At 62.6% G+C, this 17,152-nt stretch overlaps 2 protein-coding genes across 6 annotated transcripts; both read right to left on the bottom strand.

Annotated features, from left to right (window-relative positions):
• Positions 1-240: 240 nt before the first annotated feature.
• Positions 241-4,393, bottom strand: MUC1 (mucin 1, cell surface associated). The gene is made up of 7 exons (XM_057314816.1): positions 4,280-4,393; positions 2,420-3,828; positions 2,258-2,313; positions 2,016-2,152; positions 1,746-1,867; positions 1,518-1,667; positions 241-598 (listed from the first exon to the last, which is right to left on the bottom strand). Exons 1-7 carry the CDS (start codon positions 4,338-4,340, stop codon positions 524-526), a joined length of 2,010 nt encoding a protein of 669 aa, XP_057170799.1. The 5' UTR covers positions 4,341-4,393; the 3' UTR covers positions 241-523.
• Positions 4,394-6,655: 2,262 nt separating this feature from the next.
• THBS3 (thrombospondin 3) lies at positions 6,656-16,904 on the bottom strand. Of its 5 annotated transcripts, XM_026485216.4 has the most exons (23): positions 16,361-16,904; positions 15,132-15,338; positions 14,320-14,576; positions 14,106-14,208; positions 13,301-13,327; positions 12,989-13,071; positions 12,848-12,899; positions 12,574-12,722; positions 12,232-12,372; positions 12,019-12,096; positions 11,482-11,634; positions 11,172-11,282; positions 10,839-10,946; positions 10,407-10,566; positions 10,031-10,149; positions 9,807-9,859; positions 9,358-9,551; positions 9,015-9,193; positions 8,858-8,906; positions 8,511-8,707; positions 8,099-8,271; positions 7,061-7,200; positions 6,660-6,971 (listed from the first exon to the last, which is right to left on the bottom strand). In XM_026485216.4, the coding sequence occupies exons 1-23, from the start codon at positions 16,437-16,439 to the stop codon at positions 6,913-6,915; spliced, it is 2,871 nt and encodes a 956-aa protein (XP_026341001.1). In that variant the 5' UTR covers positions 16,440-16,904; the 3' UTR covers positions 6,660-6,912. The 5 variants fall into 5 exon arrangements, with proteins under 5 accessions (XP_026340999.1, XP_026341001.1, XP_026341002.1 ...); XM_026485214.4 differs by lacking the exon at positions 7,061-7,200 and having other exon boundaries at positions 6,656-6,971; positions 8,197-8,271; positions 16,361-16,489; XM_026485217.4 differs by lacking the exon at positions 7,061-7,200 and having other exon boundaries at positions 16,361-16,489.
• Between the last annotated feature and the right edge of the window lie 248 nt (positions 16,905-17,152).

Genomic DNA, 17,152 nt, shown 5'->3' with positions numbered 1-17,152 from the left:
CGGGTGCAGGCCCGGCTGGGTCACACTGGCCTCCAAGCCAACTCAGTTTCGTTTCCTCCTTCCTCTTGTGCCAGCAGGGATGGGAAGAGGTGACCTGTGCCCCAATGTCATCTCCTTTACACGTCTCCTGCTTTCCAAATGAACCCTACTCTTGCCTTCTTCCCCCCCATCTCCCTCAAAGACCCCTTCCAACCCCCCCCCGGGGTCTATGGGTCACAGATGACAGATCCAAAGTTGGCAGTCAGCACAGAGGAGGTCCCCGTTTTATTCAGCCCCAGTCTGGTTCGCACTTCCATCTGGGGCTTCCGGGCCGTTCCTCCTGGGAGCCACTGTCCCAGGCCTGTCCCCAAGGGGCTCGGATGGGTTCAGCAGGGCAGGGGACCTGGTAGGGCCTGTGAACAGCCCACCTGAACTCCCCGCTCACCAGCCCAGAACAGAGTTGAGCAGAGAGGACTCTGGCAGTGAGGAGCCCGAGGGAGGCATGTGACACTGGCGTCTGGTCGCCAGGCCGGGCAACGTGCTTCTACAAGTTGGCAGAAGTGGCTGATGGGTTCGGGTTCACATAAGAGAGGCCGCTGCCCCCGTTGCCTGCAGAGACCTAGGTGGGGAGATGAGACCCAGGCTGAGGGGCAGTAGCTTTCCTGGGAGAAAGTGCCTCCCAGGGCTCCCAGATCACACCCCAAGCTGGGGTAGTAAGTCTGGGATCTAACTCTCAAAGGGTTAATTGGGAGAGCACCTGCCCGGCACTACTGGCAGCCAGGTGACTGTAAACAGGGCCCAGGGCCGCTCCTCCCCCCTCTGCTCCCCTTCACTCCCTCCCCTTGGCTCTCATCAGCTCCCTTGTCCTCCCCCACTGCCCCTTTCTCTTTCCATCCTCTGCTCCTCCAGCCCAAGCAGGTCTCTGTAAAGCTGGGAGAAGGAAGTCTCTGGGCGAAGGAAAACAGGGTCCTGAAAAGGAAACTCCCCTCCCCCACCCAGAGTGGCGCTCCAGCCCCAGGTGACCGAAGTAATTATTTACTAGGTCCTGGAGAGAAAAGCCAGGGGAGGAAAGGAGGAGGAGGGCTCCTTGCTTCCTTGAGACTCCCAAGTACCCCATGGCACCAAGTTCACCTGACTGGGTGAGACTTCCTCCCCTACATCAGACACCCCCCCCACTAGTCTTTCTAAAGCGACCCTCCACTCCTAGGCGCTGAGTGGGGGCACACGTGCTCATTCCCTCCTGAGTCCTGCATGAACGGCTCCCCTGGGTGCCCCATGCCTGTCCTCTCAGGTCCCAGCAGCTGTGGCTGAGTTCAGCAGAGCAGTGAATGCTGTTCTGGAAATGTAGTTAGTAGGGACACTCTCTGTTGAGATCCCCTTCTTCCCAAGGTCCCTTCCCCAGGCCTTCCCCGCCTCCAGCCCCTCTGACCACCGCCCCCCCCCCCCCAGGCCCACTGCAGCCTCTCATGTTCTCTGGGCTCTCAGAAGCCCTGTCAACCCCAGCCTCTGCCTCCCTGCCCCTGTGGGGCCCTCCTCACCTCCTCATAGGGGCTGCGTCTGCCGCTGCCAGGCGGCACATAGCGCCCGTGGGTGTGGTAGGTGGGGTACTCGCTCATAGGATGGTAGGCGTCGCGGGTCGGAAAGATGTCCAGCTGCCCGCAGTTCTTCCGGCGGCACTGACACACAGTCTGGGGAAACAGGACGTTATGGGGTGCGGTTCCTGCTAGCAGGGGGCCTCTGGTCAGGCCTAGAGACCAAACACTTACCATGGCAATGACACAGATGATGGCGAGTGCGACCAGGACACAGACCAGCACCAGCAGGGCGACGGCCCAGCCAGGCACCCCAGACCCGGACTGGCCAGAGGAAGGGAATGACACATCTTGCACTAAACACAAGGAGAGTGGTCAGAATATTCTCCCAAAGGAGGTGACCCTCCCCCTCCTAGCACCCTGGGGAAGAGCAGGAACGCAGGTGCTGGAGAGAGGGGGCCTGCAGGCGAGGTGCTGGGCAGCAGCTGGGGACAGTGGCCTCACCAGTAACACCTGAGATGGACAGGTCGTATCTGTCTAGTAGATCTCTCCCGCGCTCTTCAAACTGGGTCTTCACGCCGCAGGCGTCAACAGAGCCCTTTCTGAAGGCCAGGGCTGACTCCACCAGCACAGATCCTGGTCTGCTCACAGGGAAATGGGCCACTCAGCCACGGGTCCCAGCTTTGGGTCAGCAATGCCCCCAGCCACGAGGGCAGCCGTCCTCCCCCCCACACCCAGAACTGTACCTGAACTTGATATTGGAGAGGCCCAGAAAACCTTGCTGTTCATAAATCTGCAAAAGCTGGGGTGAGAGGAGAAGGAAGAAGGATTGAGGGAAACAGGTCAGGCCGTCTGGAGCCAGCTGCGGGGCGAGCTCAGAGCACGGGAGAGAAAAGACACCTACTCACCAACTCAGAAATGTTCCTCTGCAGCCCCTGGTAGTAGCTAGTGCTGGGATCCTCCAGGGAAGAGTCAAACTGGAGGTTCTGAATAGAAAAGGACAGGAAGAACAAGGAGATCCGCACAGAAAACTGCGGAGAAGTGCTACTATTGGAGGAGGTGAGGGGTTCTCTGCTATGGCGAGTGGTGCTGGCAGTAGTCCTGGTGCCGTGGCTGGCCGGGCCGCTGGTCAGGGATGAGGCGCTGTGGTGTGCCGGGGTGGAGGCCGAGCTGGAGGCCGGGCCGCTGGTCGGGGGTGAGGCACTGTGGCTTGCCGGGGTGGAGGCCGAGCTGGAGGCCGGGCCGCTGGTCGGGGATGAGGCACTGTGGCTTGCCGGGGTGGAGGCCGAGCTGGAGGCCGGGCCGCTGGTCGGGGGTGAGGCACTGTGGCTTGCCGGGGTGGAGGCCGAGCTGGAGGCCGAGCTGGAGGCCGGGCCACTGGTCGGGGATGAGGCGCTGTGGCTTGCCGGGGTGGAGGCCGAGCTGGAGGCCGGGCCGCTGGTCGGGGATGAGGCACTGTGGCTTGCCGGGGTGGAGGCCGAGCTGGAGGCCGGGCCGCTGGTCGGGGGTGAGGCACTGTGGCTTGCCGGGGTGGAGGCCGAGTTGGAGGCCGAGCTGGAGGCCGGGCCACTGGTCGGGGATGAGGCACTGTGGCTTGCCGGGGTGGAGGCCGAGCTGGAGGCCGGGCCGCTGGTCGGGGATGAGGCGCTGTGGCGTGCCGGGGTGGAGGCCGAGCTGGAGGCCGGGCCGCTGGTCGGGGATGAGGCGCTGTGGCGTGCCGGGGTGGAGGCCGAGCTGGAGGCCGGGCCGCTGGTCGGGGATGAGGCGCTGTGGCGTGCCGGGGTGGAGGCCGAGCTGGAGGCCGGGCCGCTGGTCGGGGATGAGGCGCTGTGGCGTGCCGGGGTGGAGGCCGAGCTGGAGGCCGGGCCGCTGGTCGGGGGTGAGGCGCTGTGGCGTGCCGGGGTGGAGGCCGAGCTGGAGGCCGAGCTGGAGGCTGGGCCGCTGGTCGGGGATGAGGCGCTGTGGCGTGCCGGGGTAGAGGCCGAGCTGGAGGCCGAGCTGGAGGCCGGGCCGCTGGTCGGGGATGAGGCGCTGTGGCGTGACGGGGTAGAGGCCGAGCTGGAGGCCGAGCTGGAGGCCGGGCGGCTGGTCGGGGATGAGGCGCTGTGGCGTGCCGGGGTGGAGGCCGAGCTGGAGGCCGGGCCGCTGGTCGGGGATGAGGCGCTGTGGCTTGCGGGGGTGGAGGCCGAGCTGGAGGCCGGGCCGCTGGTCCGGGATGAGGCGCTGTGGCTTGCCAGGGAGGAGGCCGGGGAGGAGGTCGAGCTGGAGGCCGGGCCGCTGGTCGGGGTTGGGGTGTCAGAGGGGGATGTAGTGCCAGCTGTAAGGAGTTGAGGTCACAGGGTTGGGTTAGGGGACAAATCAGGAGGAGGAGGAAATACAGTCTGATATCTGGAACAGTAATGGCACAGGAAGATCTAGAGAGTGGGCCAGATCCTGGGTCGGCCTTCCTCTTCCTTCCTGGCTGACAGCCTCCCTCTCTCTTCCCACACCCCTTTGGTCCTAGGGGTCCGTTTCTCCACTCCTAACAGCTAACCTTTCCTGACCCCTCCCCCCCGCCCCCAGACTTCGCGGCAGGTCACTCCACTCTCCCTGCACCAGCTCTCCTTAGGCGCTGACTCTTCCGTCCATCCTTAGCCTCTCTCCTTTCTTCTGGCACAGACTGGGTCAGACCTGCCTGCAACTTCTTCCCCTTGGGGTACCATCTGCTAGGAAAGAAAACCCACAGAAAGCCTGGGAAGACCCCATGAGCAAAGCAGGCCCCTCCTCACCTGTACGCTGTAGGGACACCAGGAGCAGAAGGAAGAGAGGGGCCCGGAAGCCCAGTGTCATGGTGGTGGTGAACTGGGTGGGGAGGGGGCGGCACAGTCTCGGGAAGACGCTGCTGCGAGGTGGGGCGGGCACAAGCGCCTGCCGCTTTATACCGGTCCCCGGCCCGCCCTAGGCTCAGCCGAAGCAGGTGACAGGTGACAAAACTCCGCCCCCTCCCCCTTTCCCTACCTTCTACTTCTTCCTCCTCCTCCCCACCCATTCCTGGCCCCTCAGGTGGGGTACCTGGGCTCAATCACTCAACCCTCTGACAACCTGTTTGTTCTCCAAATGGTCTCCTCCTTTCACCAACCACTCCCTGGCTCCAGAAGGCCGGGAAGGGGTGGGGGGAATCAAGGCCGTGGGTCTCCCAGGCTCTAGTTTTAGCCTCAGGGCGACAACCGAGGTGAGAAAAGGAACAAAGGAAGTGGGCTAGGTCAGGGTCCCGGACGGCAGGCCGAGGAAGCTCACCCTCAACGTCCCTCACCCCGCTCCCCATTCTCACCGCGCCCGTGGGGAGGAACGAGAAGGCTCGAGAAAGGGTGGACCGGGAGCCACTTTTGGACACCCCCCCCACCCCTTCCCGGAATCGCCGCTCCTTGCCCTGTCCTAGCCGCTCCCTGTCCCGTTCCGCACGCAGATTCACCGAAACCCACAGTTCCCGCCCCTGCCGGACTTTCCAGTAGCCCCGTTCCCGCCTTGGCTTCCTCCCGAGGAGGGGGCGGGGGAAGAAAGTTCCACTTCACGCTCTGCGGGACCCCAGGGTCTTTCCTGCGGGGTCCTCCGCCAGGCGGCGAGCCGAGCTCTCCCGCCCCCTGGCGGCCCCCGGGAGCCTGGAGGCCTCGCGCGGGGACCGGAGGCGCCCGGGTCGCGGGAGGGGACGGCGTGCCTGAGTGCGGCCAGAAGGGGCCGGGGCGGGGGGATTGGGGTGGGTGGGCGCGCGGAGCCCCGGCGCGCAGGTCGGAGGCTCGGACGCAGAGCGCAAGGACTCGCCGCTCTACCGGCGGAGGGGCTGCAGCGCTAGGGGGACCCCGGGGTGCGTAGGGGCGGGGTCCGGAGGAGACGGCGCTCAGTGGGTGGGGTCCTGAGGTACGTGGAAGGGGCGCCGAGGTATGTGGGAGAGGACAGCGGAATGTGGGAGGAGAAATGGGGCAGGTTAATGACGCATTTAGGAGGCAGAGACCAGGTGGGGCAACAGAATGGTATTTGGGCGCCCAGAGCTATCGTGGGGAGCAGAATGCAATTGAGGGTAGGCAGGCACATGGTGGTGACCGGGGGACTGTATGAGGGGGCGTGAAGGGGGGCGGAGAAGTACAAAGCGCAGAAACGTTTGGGCGCGGGGAGGTATTTGAGGCACAGCGCACATGGACCGTGGGGGTCGGGCCCCCTCCGGCGGTCACATCCCTCCAGTTGCGTCCGCGTTAGGGTTCAGTTCTTGGTCGCGGCGAGTACAGACTGGACAAGGAACTTTCAGAACACTTCGGGGCCGCGGGGCTGCAGGGAAGCCGGGCGGCAGGCGAGAGGGGCGCGGCTTCGTGCGGCGGCCGGGCGGGGCGCGCGGGCCGGAGGGGCGCGGAAGCCCCCCACCGGCCCGCGGGGGAAAGCGCGAGCATCTAAGTGGGCGGTCCCAAAACGCCTGCCCCGGCGTTGCCAGGCAACAACCATTCAGTCCGGTTGCTGGGAGACGCGTCACCATGGCGACGGCTCCGCGCCGCGCACTCCGAGTATTTAAAGAGCAAGCGCGCGCAACGGCTGGGTGTCGGAAAGCGGCTTTCCGGGCCACCGCGATCTCCCCTCCTGCCACCCCCCCACTGTCCCCTCCCCCCTCGTCCAGGCGCCAAGTCTCTGGTCTCCAGGGTGGACCCAACTCCCCGGAGCAACCCCGGTTCTGGGGCTGGTCCGGCTGCAGGCGGTGCGGAGCGGGATCCCGGGCCCCGGGCGGGCGGGAGGGACGGGACGCGGTGCAGTGTTGTTCCTTCCCCCGCCAATATTGCACTCGTCCCGGCCTCCGGCCCCCCCGGCCCCCCGGCCTCCCCCTCGCCCCGAGCGGGCCAGCTCCAGCCTTCCTGGCTCTCGATCCGGACGACCTAAGATAGACTGGAGTGTCGCCGCTGCCACCGTGAGTAAGTGGGGCTGGGAGGACTTTAGCCATCTTGGGGCCAGCCCCTTATCCTTCACCTACCCCAGTCCAGCACCTTCTTTCCTCCACCCGGCCCCACACTCAGCCAAAGTTCCGTAGATCTCCAACTTTCATCCTACCAGCCCCCTTCCTCACCCCCTCAGGTCCCTTCCTGCTCCCCACACTATCCCGGAAAATCCCTAAAATAAGCAACACGCACTAGCTTAGAAAACCACTGGAACTTTATGGCAATGTGCTGTTATCTTTCCTGGGGTTAGTGCCTGAGAAAAAGATCCCTTGAAAACTTCCCAACTCCTGAACAGTGGGGTCACTACCCCTCTGGGGCTGAACTCCTGTGGGTGCCAGAGGAGGGTCTGTGTTTGGCTGAGCGGCTGTAGATTAGACCCCAGGGTCTCCAGGATGGACCCCAAGGCTAAAGGGTCTAAAATCAGGATTCTGAATCTGGCGGCTGCCTCTTCACACTCTTCCCTGGAGCAACTGCCTCCGGAATGGCTCAAAGTCCTCCGGCACCGTGTCTGAGGAAGGAGAAATGACTGAGGTCAGGAGATAGGGCCTCCCATGAGGGCATATGGAAGGTCAGGCTGGTCTCGGTCTGGAGCTTCACCATTGCATCGATATTGGAGATTGGACCAAATGATGTTTTCCTGGGAGAAGCAGAAGACACCAAGACGCCCTCCTCGCATGGCTGTGTCAATGACCACCCCAGAATCCGCCACTAGCTGAGGACCCTCATAGAGCTTCACCCTGTCCAGGATAGCGGTGTCCATGGGTGCTAGGATGCCAGTGGGCACTGGGCCATCAAGCCCAGGCCCCTGCTCATCCCCAACCCCCCTTGAGCTCACCGGGCCAGAGAGAGAACGGAAGGAGGGAGAGGGAGGAAGGAAAGGGGAGGGACGGGGTGCTTTTCTCAGGCCTGGGGCCCCTGCCTCTTTGTCCGCCCCCTTTGCATCTCAAAGCACCAGCCGCATTCCGAGCGAGGATTGGGTTGCCATGACAATGAGCACAATGGGCTGGGGGGTGAAGTCACCCGCTTCCCAGGCTCTAGTCCACCCTCCCTCATCCCCTGCCCTGGCACCCTGCAGCCCCAGGCACCTTAAAGGGAACCAACCCAAGTCCCTGGACCCTGGGCTCTTGCCATTTCCCCTCCCTTCCCTGTCATCCCCACCAACTAGGAAACGCACAGGAGTGCACACAGCACTGAACTGAGAAGTCTTAGCTCTGCTACTAAGAAGTAAGCAGTCTGGGCCTTGGTTTACTCTTCTGCAAATGACGACCCTTTCCGGGTCAGACGCTGTGATGGGGCGGCTTCTGGGATATACCACTAAAGGGGCGGGATGTGATGGGCTGGCCTGCGGTTTAGAGGCTCCCAAAGGTGCCTGCACTTTACAGAGGGGACAACGGAGCTCGGACAAGGAAGGCCTTGCCCAACATGGCCTATAGGTCCTGGGTTGCACTGGGGCCCAGGCTGCCTGAGAAGGGGGAGAGCAGGGCTGAGGGGGTACATCTGTGGTGAGATGAGAGAGAGAGAGACGCGCGTCGGAGGAACGGAGTAGAGGAGAGGGGCAGCCACGGGTGAGTCCCAGCTAAAGGGGAAGCCAAGCCCGGCCGTGGTCCGTCAGGAGGGCTCAGCCCCTCCCCTCACCGAATGTAGCCAACTTGAGGCCGGTGCAGCAGCTGCCAGCGGTAGGAGGTCTTGTCGCGCCAGCCCACGTTTCGTGGGTCAGTCCATAGCAGTCGTACCTGATCAGGGGTGTGGCCAGTATGCCACAGGGCGTTCCGGAGGTGCTCTCCTGGGCCGGACACTGACGTCACTGCCTGGAGGGCATTGGCAAAGACAGCCGGTCAACCACAGGACCCAGACAAAGGTTGGTAAGTGCAGGTGAGAAAGGAAGTCAAGGTGGTCGCGAGAACATTCTGGAGTCCTGGGGAGCCAACCTCCAGGCCAGATGTCTGAGAAAGAGGGTTTCCACTCAGGCAGTGGGCAAAGCCCTGGGGCCAGCTCAGGGAGGCTTTGGGGAAGGGCCCTGGACTGGGGGCTCTGGGCGGCTGCAGACCTTGAGCTGTAGCCCGGGCTGAGCAACAGCTCGGAAGGGTGTGGCCTGCCAGTAGGTCTGCTCGGTCTGCTTCCACATGACCACGTAGAAACGGCCGCTATCCTGATAGCTGAACAGAAAGCCTGCGTAGTCGTCATCGGTCACCGTGTTCACGTGGAAGGTGCCTTCGAAGTCCACGCCGTTGAAGGCTGTATACCCTGGGGCAGGTGGGATCAAGGTCAGGGGACCGCGGTGGGCGGGAGGCGGGAAGGGGTGCCTGCGGTATGTGTGGCCAGCGTGGCCGCCACCCTCTGCCCCTGCAGGATTCCTCCACGTAGAGACGACCTAACTGGGTGCCCCGTACATACCAACTGCCAGGCCGGGGTCACTGTTCATGGTCTGAACGATTTCCATGCCCTGGTGGTGTGCAGTAAAGAAAAAAGCCCTGTTCCGGGTACGCCGCCCCACCTGGGCCCCACCTGGTGACTGGTCTAACAGCACCTGCCCGGCCCACTGCCCTAGTACCTGGTTGAGCACGACCCAGTTTGGATCAATCTGAGCATCGCCCTCAGGGTCCAAGACGACAGTCTGATAGGCCCGGAAATCCGTGAGGGTCACCTCCGCGCTCTCGGGGCACACGTCCAGGGGGTCGAGCACCGCGTCATTGTCAAAGTCATCCTCACACACGTCACCAACACCATTGCCTGGGCAGAGTGAGGCCAGGCGCTCAGGAAGGCCTGGCCGTGGCCTCTAGACAGCACCACCACCCATCGGGCCTTGTCTTCCTGGCTTCTCCCCAGCAGCACCTGCCACCTTGCCCTGGGTAGGGCCCCCACCAGCACAATCTTCTGTGGGGCCCCAGCCTCACCGTCTGAGTCCTTCTGATTGGGATTGGGTACCAGGCGACAGTTATCAGGCCCGGGAGGCACGTAGTCTGGGACCCCGTCGTTGTCATCGTCCCCATCACACTCATCTCCAAGCCCGTCGTTGTCTGAGTCCAGCTGGGAGCTGTTCGGCAGCTGTGGGCAGTTGTCCTTGGTGTCCTGATGTCCATCCCCATCGCTGTCCAGAACAGGCACCAAGTAAAGGCTCTAAAAGTACCGCATCCATCCCCTCTCTCCTGCTCAGAAGTCGGGTGTGCCCCGCGGTCAGCCCGGTGAGGCGCATGTCCAGCAGCAGGAGTGGAGGCTAGACTAGGGGAGTGACTTCCTCCTCAATAGCAGTGGAGAATCAAAGCTACACCATACAGGAAACAGAAGGTACCGCAGGAAGGTTGAAGAACCCCGGGAGGACTGGCTGTCTCTCGGCCTGCCCTACCTGTCCTCATTGGTGTCACAGACATCCCCCACCAGGTCGCTGTCTGCATCTGTCTGAGAGAGAGGGGCCTGTTCTCACCATCTCTGGATAACTGAACATCATGGCCGACCGCTTCCCTCGGGAAGGGCTGGGGTCTCACCGCCAGGCCCTCCCGCCTCCCTCAGGAAGGGCTGGGGTCTCACCGCCAGGCCCTCCAGCCTCCCTGCCCTCCCCGTCCCCTGTACCTGGGTAGGATTGCTCATTTCAGGGCAGCTGTCACAGGCATCTCCCACCCCATCCTCATCCCTGTCTGTCTGCAGGGGATTGGGGACTTTAGGGCAATTGTCCAATCCATTGGGGATGCCTACAACACACACAGGGGGCACAAGCCTGTCACTACAACCAGATACACTCTCTTCTGGAGCTCGTCTCCCACTCCGAGGACAGCTGGGCAGGGAATGCGCCCACACCCTCTGGCCAGCTCCTGCCTCGCCCTGCCCTCTTCCTCACATTCCCAGGGCCCTCCACCCACCCAGGCCTCCCCCCTGCCGTGCTCAGACTCCCCAGCCACCCACATTCAAATCCACACAGGCCTCCCAGTCCCCCCAGTCCCAGTGGCACCGTCCCCATCCACATCGTTGTCACACGCGTCCCCTTCCCCGTTGCCGTCTGTGTCTTTCTGGTCATTGTTGGGAACGTTAGGGCAGTTGTCACAGGCATCCCCAAATGAATCTGTGTCAGAGTTTTGCTGGTCCTTGTTGGGGAACAGCCGGCAGTTGTCCTGGGGTGAGAGAAAGTCAGGCCTCCCTTGCACCCCTGGCCACCAAGCCCTCACCTCGTCCCCGTGCCCGTGCCTGCAGTCACCACGCTGTGCCAGCCGCCCACCCGCCCTCCATAGAATCCATCTTGTCCAAGGACACGGTTTATGCTTCCCTAATTGAGAGCACCGAGGCCCTTCCTGCAAACCTGCCAGAGACCAAGGGGGGACAGGGTTATGGGACAAGGCGTAGAGGGGAGCAGAGGAGCTGGAAGGGACAGGACTGCCACAGCCACCTCGACATTCTTGATCCCATCGCCATCGGCATCATCATCACACTGGTCCCCCACGCCGTCGTTATCAGCATCTTCCTGCCCAGAATTGGGTGTCAAAAGGCAATTGTCCTAAAGGTCAGGGGAGGAAGAGGCCAGACAGGTTATGGCCTGCCCCAGCCTGGGCACTCACCCCAGCCTGCCTGCCCGCCCGCCCCACCTCTGCCCCAGCCTGGGCGCCTACCCCTTACCCAGCCTGGGTGCCTGCCCGCCTGCCTCACCCCTGCCCCAGCCTGGGCACTCACCCCTGCCTGCCCTCCTGCCTCACCCCTGCCTGCCTATCTGCCTGCCCCTCACCTGTTTGCAATGCTTGTTGTTGTCCATGCACGGCAGGGCCTGGTCCGGGTAGCCATCGATGTCTGTGTCAGTCCCACACACATTCCCATTCCCGGCCCAGCCCACGTTACACTGGGCAACCGGAAGGGGAGGAATGAGGGCCAGGGCCGCCATCTCACGCCCAGCCTTTTCCTGCTCCAGCCCCCATTCTCACCAACCAGTTCCTGGGCCCCTTCCCACGCAGGTCCCCATCCCAGGCCCTAAGCAGGGTCATGGCCCTACCCCTTTCTCCAGAGTCTCCTTTCCCTCCCAAGCCCCAGGCCTAGCTCACCGAGCAGGACACTGCCCCGTTGCGTTCAAAGAGACAGTGCGCGTGGACATGGCAGGGGCTGTGAGCTGGGCTGTGGCAGGTGCGGGCTGGGAGGCAGCCCTGGCTCTGGTTTCCTAGGAAGCCCAGGCGACAGGGGCCACACTTGAAAGAGCCCTAAGAACAGGGAAGCAGTGTCTCAGGGAGGAGGGTCAGCCTGCGGCCATCCAACATCAGGGCTGCCCTGCCTGAGGGGTGTGGGATGGGCACTCCCAGCCTGATGCCAGCTAGGTCAGTCACTGCCTTTGGGCTCTCCTGGCAGCCTTTCGAGATGTATCCATGCCCCGTTTTTCAAGTGAGGACACTGACCCTCGGGAGACCCGCTAGAGGTCACAGTGAGAAGCAGAACCAGGATTCCAAACCAATGTGTGCCACGTCTATGTGGCCTGCCCTAGGGCAGGAGGAGGGGGGCGAGGAGGTCTGAAGTGGGGTGCACATGTGTGTGTGGTGCGTGGCCGCATAGCCCAGCACCCCGGCCACACTCTTGGGCGCTCAGCTCACCACAGTATTGGTGCAGATGGAGTTCGGGTCACAGCCGCCATTGTTCCCATCATTGCACTCGTCCACATCGTTGCAGACCTAGAGGGACAGACTCTGGGTAGAACCGGACCTATGGTGGGTCTCCTCCAGCAAAGCCAGGACCCTGTGTCCAGCCCAGAAGCCCCTGGTCCCCGCAAGGCCAAGACCTCGTCTTCACGCTCCACCCAACCTGACCTGTTTGCTGGCGCGGGCATAGTCAATGCCCACACCGGACACCCGAGTGCCTTTGTATCCTCGAGGACAGGCCTCACAGTGGAAGCCGGGCACGGTGTTGATGCAGCTGGCCCCGGGGAAGCAAGGGTCAGCGTGAGCACACTGCGGAGCAGAGGAGGGGGTGGTCAGGCCCCTGCCTGTGCTCTCCCCACCTGGCCTCACTGCGCTCAGACCCCCACCCCAGGACCCCCCCCAAGTGGCCCGCCAATGTCCTAAAGCCCAGGCTCTCCCGCCCCTGACACCCACCACCCCTCCTGGGGCCTCTCCTAACTCTCTGCGCCCTTCCAGACTGCCCTCCCCCACCTCATTGATATCTGTGCAGTGGGTGCCGTTGCCTTGCAGGCCGGGGGGGCAGGGCCCGCAGCGGTAGCCGGGGTACTCATACACTTCCATGCAGTCCACGCCTCGGAAGCAGGGGTTGGGGCTGCAGTGGGAACGCTGCTCGTGGAAGCCTGAGGGGCAGGCACGGTCAGAGCCACCCAGAGGTGGCCATGCCAATCCCTGGAAGTGGAGGCCGAAGCCGTGGGCTGGGGAGCACAGGGATGCCATCTGGAGCTCGCCCCACTCTCCCACTCACCGCACACCTGACACTCCATGATGGTGTTTCGGATTAGAGACATTTCCTTCACCTGGTAGACAGAAGCATGGGGACAATTGGCTCCTCGCACCCACCACCCCACCCCAGAGCCCACACTGCCCTCCACCGGTTCACTCAGACCTGGTCTCGGATATCATCGCGCAGTTCGGCCAGGATCTGGTTGAAGAGGGTGAGCTGCGTGACCAGCGCCTTGGTCTGCTCCCCTGTCAGGGCCCCAGGTGCAGAAAGGCTCAGAACTGGGCCACAGCCCCGGTCCGTCTTTGGGGTAACAAACCAATTCCTGCCCCTGCTGCCCACCCCGCCTTTAAACCCCACCCCTCGCCTGGCTAAACAGGACTTTGTTTCAAGTGGCTGCCCAAGCGGGGGGGGGGGGGGGGGGGGGGGCCGCCTCCCGAGCCTCTCACCCCTCCCACCTCCTCGGGGCCTGCTCACCGAGAATGGAGTGGAGCGCGTTGGTCACTGGAGAGGAGAAAACACAGAGGGTAGAGATGCGAAGAGGGCCAGGCCGGTGAGGAGGAGGAAGGAAAGGAGGGACAGGAACAAAGGCCTAGAGGAGTCTTGGAAGAAGGACAGGCAGTTGGATGGTAGGAGGGCAGAGGTGACAGGCAGGGAGCACCAGCTCTCCCCACTGGGTGAGGGACCCTGCAAGGCGGTGCCTCAGAGTCAAAACCCAGATCCTCCTGGTTCCCAGGCCTGGGAGCGGCAGAAGGGATCCAAGTGAGAGCTGATCCAGAGCAGGGCCCCCAGCCACTCCATTTCCGCTCCCCTCGCCCCCCAAGCTTCTGGGAAAAGTGGGCATTTTATTTAGGTAAGAACCTCTGAACATCCCTTTCAGAGACCCCAGGCAGATGGAAAATGCTCAGAGAGACTGCTGGTAGGTGACAGCCACCAACGAAAGCTAAGAAAGACCCAAGACCTCTGGATCACCAAGACCAAGCAGTGAACGTTCTCACCCCCGCGCGGAGTGCTGGGGAGTTCTGTTCTTCTCCGATGGCTCTATTTTCCCAGCCACCCTGCGAGGCGGGGCCACCTGAACAGGGAGACTTTTCAAGCCACGCCTCCTCAGATGGCTGTATCCTTTGGAGATCATAGAGCCAGAGGTGGAGACTGGGGGTAAGAGGGTCAGAAGCCCCACCAATCAGTGAGCCAAAGAGTGTTGAGGGGGAAGTCAAGGAGATGAGAATCAACAAAGACCACCGGAAGTGATTCGGGATCCAGAGTGTCAGCTCCGCGTTACCTGCGCTGTGGATGGACTCGTCCCCCTGGAATGGACACTCACTCAGGGCTCCCACCCGGGCCATGGACCCGCCCAGAATCATTTTCATAGATTCCACGAAGCCCTGGGGATGGGGGAACAGGAGCAGAGTAATGTGGGAAGACCCTCCAAGTTCTCCTCCCACTGCTGGAAACTGCGTCCTCAGGAACTCAGGGGGCCCTCCCTCCCTGCTCACCTGCATCCTCAAATACGCCTTCTGTCCAGTCCGAATCTCCAGCCCGTCGACCTCCGCTGGAGGAATGGGGGCCAGTGCCGGGAGGCCAGCATGCTGGTCTCCCAGTTTGCAGTCCACGTAGAGCTGCAGGGCAGGGCTGGGTCGGGCAGGCCCACGAAGCCGCAGGAGAGCCGTATGTGTGCGCCCGTCGGCCAGGCCTGCTTGTTGTAGGTTCACTGCATGGACTCGGCCGTCTTCTCGCTGGTACCGCACCAGCACTGCCCGGGAGGGGAGGTCAGTATGGGTCCTGTCCCCCATCCCCTGTCTCCCAGCTGAGCCTCAGATCAACTCTTCTGGATAGCAGCCCCTAGTCAGCTCTGTATCTCTCGCCACCTTGTATGTGATGGGTACACAATAAATGCTCTTCAAACTGGTTCAGAGACTAGGACGGCCTTAGTCTTCAGGCACTCTGTCCCTTGCTAGGGTGGCAGCTGGTTCTGTACCAACTGGACTGCACCGGGGATCTGAGGGACTGCTGTATACCCTTGCTGGGACACGGAGACATGCCTCCCCCTCCGCCAGGCAGCCCCAAGTACAACATCCCCTCCGTACAAGGGTACAAGTATTAGGCCTCAGTCTAGTGTTTGGGTACCTGGCCTCCTAGGGCACCTCCTAAGCACCCCATTCCAGGTGCCCCCTGGTGCCTGAGCACAGACGGATGGCTCCATGGGCCCCCACGGAGCCCAGGGAGAATTAAGAAGGATATGGGAGTGGGGATGAGGGAAAGTGCTCAGGGGGTCGCTGCTGCAGGAAAGGAGATGCCCACCAGTCACCTTTGTTAATTTTGCCCACAACTGAGGCCTCCAGCCATCGCGTGTTGTCCTGGCGAGAGTAGAGGCCAAAGAGGACACCACCCTGCTTCGGGGGCAGGCGGAAGGTGGACAAGAGGTAGATGTCTCCCGCAGTGAGCAGGGCTGCCCGGATCTTCTCTGCTACAGCTGTCATCTGCCGAGACTCGCCCACGGTCAGCAGGTCAATCACTGGCCAGGCAAGGATTACCAAGGTCAGAGAGAGGGGTCCAAGGCCAAGGCCGGCCCTTTCCCCTGAGACCTCAGGGGTGGAACATCCTTCATCACTACCGCCACCTCCACCCACGACAACGTTAGTCGCCTTTTTGAAATTCAACCCTTGTTGCTCTCAGAAAACAAGACGTTGTGTCTTCCTTCCCCTCAATATTGCCTACTGCCTCCCTCTGGGAACCCAAAGGCCTGAGGCTCTCTTGAAACACAAACAGTGCCCGGCACACTCCAGATGCCCCCACCAGGTGGCGCAAGGGAGCCACTGTGCTGATCCCACGCAGAAGTAGCACCTGGTGCCCACAGCGCAGAAATGGAAAAGCAGTCTCTCTTTACGCTGCTGGGTTTGACTCATTCCACACCCAAGTGCCCCTCCTCCCATCCTGGGGGCTCAGCACACACACTTTGGATGAGAAGAACTGCCCAGCGAGGGCTCCGTCCCTCCTCCTGTCTGCCTCTCTCCCACGGGAATGTAGGACCCAGCTCCTCTGCCTCCTGTGTCCTGGCCAGTCTGTGGTTTCCCTTCCAGCCAGTCATGAATCCGTGCCTCTGTCATCTGCTCCAGCTACCTCTCCCACACCCACAGGCCCATCCCACAGCCAGACCTCCGGGAGAGCCCAGACCTCGCCGTCCCCACCCCCACCCTGTCTTAGGGCAGCCAGGAGCCCAGGGGATGAAGAAGCCCACCTCTGCACTGCTCTCCCAGACGCTGGGGTGCCTGCAGATGCTCAGACACCAGCCCAGTCAGGGCAGCCCTAGCACCCAGCTCCTGAGTCCTCTGCCCTGGCCTCATGCTGACCCTGGCCAGTTCCTACTCACCCACTACCCTGTGGTGTTCACTCCTCCCCCTATGGCCATAATTTCACCAACTCTTCCCTCCTGTTCAATTTCAGGGCTCTTCCCTGCCCCACATGTTTCCTGCTACTAGGCTGGGGGCAAGCGGAGAGGAGGCTGAGAGGGGTCTAAGAGGATGGAGACAGGCTTACCCTGCAGGTCCTGACTGGCAGATGCGAAAGTGCAAAGGAGGAGAAGAGCCAGGGCCCCCCGAAGTTCCTGCGTCTCCATGCCGCTCAGCTGGCTCACTACCCCTGGCAGGCAGGCGGCTGGGAGGGGAAAAGGCTAGGCGGAGAGAGCAGGAGCGGGGGGCGGAGGGACTGGAAGGGGGAGTTGAAGGGGGGGGGCCAGCAGGCGGGTGAGGGGGGGCTGAAACAAAGAGCTGCCAATCAGCCTGGAGGCATCCCCAGCTCTGGGAACCAGGGGCACTGGGGAAGAGTCTGGAGGCCTCCCTGCCTCCTGCCTCTCCCTAACGGTCCTCTCTCCCACCTGGCATCTCGCTGCTGGGGGCCACTCCCGAATGCTACTGTTTTCTGTAAGTTACACAAGGGGAAGGCAGGAACCCCTGGCAGGGGCAGTGCCAGACAGTGGGCTTTACTCCACAGCTGGCATGAAAGGATGCCAAGGGAGTGGTGGAAACTAGCTTGCTATCGTGCCCAGGGGATGCCCACATGTCTTCAACTTTGCTGCTCTGACGAACCAAGTGCTCTTTATTGGGGGGGGGGGTCCCCTGACATGTGCCTCATTCCTGGGAAAACGTGGAGGCCTCCGCTGGGAACTGGAGGGCCAGTCTAACACAGCGGTCAGCGAAGTGGTTGGAGGGAAGGAATCAGGAACGAGGAAAGGGCCAGCAGGGCCAGGCGTAAACCAGGGGACAGGCCAGGGGCCGGGGCCAGACCGGGAAAACAGGGGGTACTGGCGGGCAGGCCGTGACCCGGATGAAG

The sequence above is a fragment of the Ursus arctos genome, unplaced genomic scaffold, assembly GCF_023065955.2.
Source record: "Ursus arctos isolate Adak ecotype North America unplaced genomic scaffold, UrsArc2.0 scaffold_2, whole genome shotgun sequence".
In the NCBI taxonomy this organism is placed as follows: Eukaryota; Metazoa; Chordata; class Mammalia; order Carnivora; family Ursidae; genus Ursus; species Ursus arctos.
Note: the sequence above shows the minus strand (reverse complement) of the source record. Positions and strands in the feature narration are given on the sequence as shown.

What these genes read in the sequence shown, in the direction of transcription:
- MUC1 (XM_057314816.1), bottom strand. Translation starts at nt 4,340, where the DNA reads ATGACACTGGGCTTCCGGGCCCCTCTCTTCCTTCTGCTCCTGGTGTCC. An exon ending in TCATCTGTGTCATTGCCATG is followed by an intron (nt 1,668 to 1,745) that starts GTAAGTGTTTGG and finishes CTGTTTCCCCAG; the next exon opens with ACTGTGTGTCAGTGCCGCCG. An exon ending in GACGCAGCCCCTATGAGGAG is followed by an intron (nt 599 to 1,517) that starts GTGAGGAGGGCC and finishes CTCCCCACCTAG; the next exon opens with GTCTCTGCAGGCAACGGGGG.
- THBS3 (XM_026485214.4), bottom strand. Translation starts at nt 16,439, where the DNA reads ATGGAGACGCAGGAACTTCGGGGGGCCCTGGCTCTTCTCCTCCTTTGC. An exon ending in TGTGACACCAATGAGGACAG is followed by an intron (nt 9,552 to 9,806) that starts GTAGGGCAGGCC and finishes TGTTCTGGACAG; the next exon opens with CGATGGGGATGGACATCAGG. An exon ending in TGACCCCGGCCTGGCAGTTG is followed by an intron (nt 8,708 to 8,857) that starts GTATGTACGGGG and finishes CACCTGCCCCAG; the next exon opens with GGTATACAGCCTTCAACGGC.